This window comes from Tachysurus fulvidraco, chromosome 13, assembly GCF_022655615.1.
Source record: "Tachysurus fulvidraco isolate hzauxx_2018 chromosome 13, HZAU_PFXX_2.0, whole genome shotgun sequence".
Taxonomy (NCBI): domain Eukaryota; kingdom Metazoa; phylum Chordata; class Actinopteri; order Siluriformes; family Bagridae; genus Tachysurus; species Tachysurus fulvidraco.
In genome coordinates this window covers 23,564,840-23,572,339 of record NC_062530.1, presented here as the reverse complement: position 1 = coordinate 23,572,339, position 7,500 = coordinate 23,564,840, and the positions used below count along the sequence as shown (strand labels likewise).

General features: G+C 37.4%; 2 protein-coding genes across 10 annotated transcripts in view; both read right to left on the bottom strand.

Annotated features, from left to right (window-relative positions):
• Positions 1-2,714, bottom strand: part of LOC113652391 — a 10,978-nt gene extending 8,264 nt beyond the window's left edge. Inside the window, exon 1 of the mRNA XM_027161394.2 lies at positions 2,288-2,714. Coding sequence (XP_027017195.2) covers positions 2,288-2,464 — 177 coding nt within the window. The 5' untranslated portion in view covers positions 2,465-2,714. The remainder of the gene's footprint in view (positions 1-2,287) is intronic.
• Positions 2,715-4,244: 1,530 nt separating this feature from the next.
• The window catches only part of gramd1bb (GRAM domain containing 1Bb), an 81,077-nt gene continuing 77,821 nt past the window's right edge, over positions 4,245-7,500 (bottom strand). For all 9 annotated transcript variants that reach the window (XM_027161768.2, XM_027161773.2, XM_027161779.2 and 6 more), the window contains one exon: positions 4,245-7,500. This exon is cut by the window's right edge and continues 1,526 nt beyond it. The gene's annotated coding sequence lies outside the window, so the exon portion shown is untranslated.

The window sequence follows — 7,500 nt, the reverse complement described above, 5'->3', positions numbered from 1 at the left end:
AAATGTAAATTTATTTCAATATAAAAAGACCACACACCCACACACACCCACACACACAGGAAGTAGCACACACTACACACAAAGGTCTCTGTGCCATGTTTTCTCTGTATAATCAGCAGTCTAGTCCTCTGACAAATGCCACCAGGTTCTGCATGTAACGCTCGCTGCCTCACCTGCATTCGTTTATTTTTACCCCAGCAGTGAATCAGTTATTACGACTCTAGGCCTCTTATCAGAACATTTAAACACCGGCATTAAGAGACAGAGCATCTCTTTAAGTCTTATCTTCTTAGCTGTATTGTAATTTTGCCAAATGACTAAATGTAGATGTATGAATCCTATAGCACTGAGGCTCAACTCGCATAGTGCTAATGAGCTAATTCAATGAATTAAACAGGATTACATGACACTGTGACGCTGTCTGTGCCATGATGCACATTTCAGATGTAATTTCCAAGCTTGCCTAAAGTAAAGCTAGGTACAGTAAAGGCATTGTCACTGGAAAGCCCTTCTGTTGCACATAGAAATGTCAAACCAAAAACATTATTAAGGTTTTAAGATTTTAGGATTTTTAGGATTTAGAAACTGTGCGGGGAGAAAAATCACCTTAAAAAGGAAAAAAAAAAAACACGTGAGAAAAAATGAACAAACAAACAAACTACATAAAAAGTAGAACATGTAGAAAAAGTGACAAATAAAAATCAAAATAAAATTAAAACAAATCTTCCCTACACATGGATAAACTGAGACATAAAATAAATAAAAAACAATCACTTAATATATATTTATAAATATGCCGCATATAGATAAAAAATTTGCATGAAAATAATAAATAAATCATAAGGAGGGGGAAGGCACATTAAAGAAAAAAAAAACATGTCTAATATGTAGAAATATTTTTCTTTATATTTACTTAATATTCTTCTTTTTTTTTGTGCTTTAGATTTTTGTTCCAAAATACATTTACATTTGCATTTACAGCATTTGGCAGACCTCTTTATCCAGAGCGACGTACATACAGTAAGTGCTTAAATCTCTCTTATTGGATACATTAATGCTGGCTCATTAGGTTACATATTTAACCATGAGTTTAAAACATTGTTCAAAGTTAAAATGAAAAAGTTTCAAAGGTTTATTTATTTATTTATTTATTTATTCTACAAATAATATTTTTGTTTATTATTTATTCTACAGTTATTTAAATGAATAATTGTAGTAAACAACAAACATAATATATACATAATAACAAGTAACCTCACTGTGTGTGTGATGAGTATGTGATGAGTTTTCCTGTGGCACGTGCCAGTGACAACACATTTGATCGACGTTTCTCGCGCATTGCTGGTTCGGGATCAAAGGCTTCGTGACTCCGGGGCTCGCGCTGTCCCGTGAGAGATAGAGAGTGCAGCTCATTAGTATTCCACTCCACTCGTCTTTTGTTTGATCCACCGAAATGGGGGCGGGGCCTCGGGGGAACAGGGGGTGGGATGTTTTTTATTTGATTATTTCATTATTTAATTTCTCTCAAAGGGCCACAGTGAAGCGTGTGCGAGTGACGTCAGTGTTGCACGTGCTGTGTTGTACAGAAGCGCGGTTTATTCATCTGCAAGCATTTCTTTCTTTCTTTTTTTTTAAACCAAGATTATTGATTTTGCTATTTAGTTTTGACTGGGTTCTATAGTTTGCTTTTGTTTTGTTTGTTTGCTTGTTTTTGAACATGTGTTGTGTTGCTGCTGCTCACAGATGCACAGATGACTGTAAGTCTATGCTGCATGCAGCTTGCAGGTGTTCATTGTGCACTTTTTTGTGTAAATGCATTGCAAAAAAAACAAAAATAAAATTACAGACAAGTTTTTTCTTTCTTGTTTTCTTTTTGCTTTGGATATAAAATACTGCGTGTTTGAATTTCTGTAAGTTGACTAGAAAGGAACAATGGACCATTAAAATGGGTCCAAACTCCACCCCCATCCCAAAAGGCATCAATTCCAGCTGTCAAAATAGCCTCACACGTTACAAAGGGGCAGGGGATGGGATGCGTTTGAATTATAATCGAGACGGAAAAGATCAAATTAAAACCCTAATTAGATTCACGCACTTAGCTTCAGCACCTGCCTAAAATGTTCACGTAACCTTTACGCGCCGGAGAGGTTTAACTACCTTAATAACGCACCATGTGCTCCAGATGTATGCATACATTATGAATTCTTTATGTTCCATTTTATTTGATATTTATTCCTACACTAGTAATACTCACACGAAACCGAATGCAGATGTTTTCTATACCGACCTGCTGCCATTTCAGAGTCTCGTGCTCTTTCTCGGTGTCTCCATCTGCCAGGACGCACAGCACCAGTCTCTCCTGTCTCCGTCTGGCGGTTTCCAGCTCCCACAAGCTGTACACGACGTCCTCCAGGAGCTCCTTATTATTGCGGCTCGTCATGTGGAGAGAAATTCCGCGGTGCATCAGGACACAGAACTGCTTTCCTCAATCAACAAAACGATGTAAATCTCATTAACTCCAACACCAGGTTCGTGTGAAACGCCTTTGCAAAACGCCACAAAACATCTTTATCCCTTTAGCCACAGCTTAAAGCGTCTTTTTTTAGTTTCTCCAGCTGTTCTCCACGTCAACTGAGCAGTACGCGCTGCTCTCACGCCTCTCATCCAGACGCACGATGAAATCGACGCTCTCCGTCGACTGAAGCTTTGAATATTCATCCCAAGTCGCCTGCTATTGGACGCGAGCTCCTGCTGCAGTCATGAATATGTGAACGTAATCCAGCGCGACTGCTTCCTATTAGCTAATTCAGCGTTTAATTTGCATACAGCGCGTGCGGCTCCAGGTTTTTCCCACCACGCGCATGAATGAACGAAGTCTCTCTATATTCTATCATATAAATAACAATAGAAATAGATTAAATATGAAATGTAATGACATAAAATCAATTATGTAAATTATGATCTAATAATGCATTGGCAGTAATTCATCAGGCAGACACAGAGAAATGAAATGGAAATGGATCAAATCTGTCTAGATTTGTTAAATCAAATGTACTCAATCATTTTTTACCACTTATCCGAACTTCTCGGGTCATGGGGAGCCTGTGCCTATCTCAGGTGTCATCGGGCATCAAGGCAGGATACACCCTGGGCGGAGTGCCAACCCATCACAGGGCACACACACACACACACACACACACACACACACACACACACACACACACACACACACACACACACCGGACAATTTCCCCAGAGATGCCAATCAACCCACCATGCATGTCTTTGGACCGGGGGAGGAAACCGGAGTACCCGGAGGAAACCCTCGAGGCACGGGGAGAACATGCAAACTCCACACACACAAGGCGGAGGCGGGAATCGAACCCCCCAATCCTGGAGGTGTGAGACGAATGTGCTAACCACTAAGCCACCGTGGCCCCCTTTTGAATGAATGAATCAATAAAATATATTAATAAATAAAGCACTGTTGTGTGTGTGTGTGTGTGTGTGTGTGTGTGTGTGTGTGTGTGAGAGAGAGAGAGAGAAAGAGAGAGAGAGAGAGAGAGTGTGTGTGTGTGTGTGTGTGTGTGTGTGTGTGTGTGTGTGTGTGTGTGTGTATATTTGCTTATTTGCTTTTTCTCCGTTTGATGGCCACCAAAATATAAGTTCATATTCACTTACATATATTCATCCACTTAAGTAAATATATTTATTAATTGATTCCTTAACTTAATGTTTCGATCTCCTACAAAACACTTAAATATAACTTTTCCTCCCAAAAAAAAGTTTTTCATGTCTCATTTCCTGATGGATATTTTTGATATAGATTATTTGACATGTCTCTCTTGTTGTTAATAAGATTGAATAATGCAGCTTGTCTTGTAAAAAAAAACAAAACAAAAAAAAACAACCAAATAAACAAACAAACAAACAAAAAAATACTACAGCATTAGTTCTGTAAGAAACCACTGACACTGGAGGAAAAATGTCACTATATCAAAATAATAATAATAATAATAATAATAATCATTATTTTTTTATTTTTATTATTATTATTTTTATATGGAACAGTTACATATGGAATGTTGTTGCTATAGAAACAATAGGGAATTAAGCCAATTAATATTAAACTCTGATAGATAGATAGATAGATAGATAGATAGATAGATAGATAGATAGATAGATAGATAGATAGATAGATAGATAGATAGGTGACTATAGGTGTGAATAAATCTAGAGACACGTTTTAATTTTTCCAGTGTTTTATTCAACCTTTCCTAACTCACATAGATCAGAAAGCCACTCAGTCTCTATGAGGCAAAGTGTGTCTGGTTCGAGAGGAGGCCGGCGCACAGCGCAGACTCACTCTCTGTGTCAGTGTACACTGCAAATATACATTACATACACATATAGTGCATATGTACTCATATATTATAAATCTATCCTTCTGTCCTAGAGAACAAAACGGCTCTAAAAACAAAGTGAAAAAGGAAAACAAACATGTGCATTAAAAACCAAATGTGCTGACATTTGACGTGCTGGTAAAAAAAACTACATGAACCAGGAAAAGAAATTCTTTTGCTATGTAAGATTGTTACTTGGATTTATGTGCGATTGTCCATCACACCACTACAGCGCTATAGAGGATGTGATGTTTGTGTGTTACCAAGGAGACTCATCACATGATCATCATCATCATCATCTACTATCATAAATGAGCTGATTTACAAGAAACTGCACATGCAGTGCATTTCACATGCAACGTGCATGCTTACATAATCCTGACTTTAACAAGTGATTCGATAACAGTGACTGTAACCGGATCATTCAAGTCATTCAGATCCACATCATACACTCAAAGTAGTTTTGGTCAAACACACCAGCAGGAGTGATCATGATAAACAAGAAAGACGTTTAAATGACTAAGAAATACAGTAACTGTGACTGCCAGTTCATTTTACTGACGTTTGTGGACATAATAACTTCATCTGAGATGATCAAGGTCCATAAGAAAAAAAAAAACTATGTCTATAAAATATGAAATGGAATGCATGCACACACATACACACAGAGAGAGAGAGAGAGAGAGAGAGAGAGAGAGAGAGAGAGAGAGAGAGAGAGAGAGAGAGAGAGAGAGAGAGAGAGAGAGAATCAAGCTGCCTAAACAAACTCTGAATATGTGTAACGTTCTGGCATAAAAATCGGGACTTAAGTCACCAACTCTGAACATGGCCCACAGAAACAACTATATAAAAAATTGAGCAACTGATTTTGTCTGTAATGACTGTAACATTAGTGAGAGTTTTAAACCTGAATAAAATAAAATAAATCACTGTAAATAGGCAGCAGGTAGTCGACATGTAACACGCATTTCTAGAAATGTTTCAAACAGCATTTTGAACCAAACACAAAACAAAACAAACAAACAAAAAAAAACACAGCAAACTACAGCAGAGGAAACATTCGATCTGTTCAAATGTTCAAACCCATGAAGAAGTAGAAGAAGAAAAAAAGAAGAAAATTTAACAAATGACCAGAGCAAAGCAAGCTATTGGGAATAAAAGGAACATTCTGGAAAGTTCAGTAACTGTGCAACTTTGATTTAAAGTTGAAGTGATTTAGCAAAGCACCTGATTCAAAAGGAATTTAGTTGATAAACTAAAATTAGAACGATCCCAGCATGTGAGGTTACGAGCACACGAAAAATACTCTCCACAGTAATGTAGCTCTCTCTCAGTCAACACACTCCTCTGTCTCATGCTGTCACCAATAAATAAAGTGCTTTATCTCTTCTCACACACACACACACACACACACACACACACACACACACACACACACACACACACACACACACACACACACACACACACACACACACACACACACACACACACTCTCTCTCTCTCTCTTACACTTTTAGGCTGTGTTCCAATACTGTATTTATAAACCCATGATGATTCTGTAACATCTGCAAGACAGGAAGCAGATTTTTCTTTATCTGAAGCAAAATGGCAGCCATTTTCTTTTCTATTTGTACAGCCTGTTTTACTAGCTAATTAGCTGGTTTAGCTAGTTGTGTCATGAAGGCCTGCAGGACTTCAAATTCTTTATTTAACACAGCAATACAACTCAAATTACAAACTTATTCCCAAAAGGGAGAATACAAATCTCTAAAGGGTTTGTTGCCCTCTAGGACTTTAGTTTGTCACCCCTGAGCTAGCATGCTAACTAGCGAGGCATTTAACTAGCTAGGCAAGTGTCCAGAGCCAGAAAAGTAATCCAAATTCTTTTCTACTAAATAAATAACCTGATAAATTTGAAGCACAGCATCAAATTCATTACACTAGTTAAAATATAAATACAGTAAAGTTAGATAAAGTAAGAAACAATGGGAAAACCGTAGCTAAGGCAAACTAACAACTAACTGTTGAGACTAACTCTGACGAGACAAACTACATATTTTAAAGCTAAAAAAGTCACAAATGCAATAAAAGAGAAAGACGGTGATGTTTTAAGCATTAATTTGGTCATATAGAAAAGTCAAAGTTTTTGCTTAAAAAAAAATCTTAAGTTAATTACACACTTAAAAACTAAAAAACATACAGTACTAAAATAATTGTACTTTTTATTTCCAAACTCTGCTCCTGTTATGTACAGGCGGAGAAGTCGGCTGTGTACAAATCCCACTTTTGAAGAAGATTTATTCCTTTAGTCTGTGATGTGACTCCGGCTCGGTTTCTCAGCCGTCATCTAACAACCTTTTCTTAGCCGAATATAATAAATAATGGAAAAACCCTAAAGATTGTAGACAGTATTGAAGCACAACCATAGACTTAATGACCAAGAGTAACAAAATAAAAGTCAATGGGTCTCATTATTATTATTATTATTATTATTATTATTATTATTATTATTATTATTATTATTATTATTATTATATACACCTATATAGAATTCAGTAATATATTTGGTTCAGGTTAAACCCTTCTCTGTATCCTCTGTGCAAAAAGATGTTCCTTGACCAAATATATTGACAAGAAAATTCAGGTCTTTCAGTGCTTTGAAAATTCACCTCAGGCAGTGTGTTTACGTCAGGAGAGCGGTGATCCAGACGTCTACCCTAAACAATAGGTGACTGCACTCTCTGTGTGGGGGGATGGGGGACGAGCCGATATGGCGGCTCTGGGAGTTTACTGCTCGATAACTGCTGGGCAAGAGAAAGGCAGCTTGGCTTTGTACACCAGACATGAAGAACACGACAAGTAGAGTGGAATGGTCTGAAACTTCAAACACGCTAGACACTTGTCCACTTGTACTAACACACGGAAACACGCGACACATAAGACGTCACTTATTACAGTACAGTAAGTTTCTCACACTCTCTCACACATACACACACACACACGTCACAGACGTGTGCCGGTGCAACACTGAAGTAAACGCTATTTCATTTTAGAATTTTTTTTTATCCTGTCTAGATTTAGATCCATCACATAG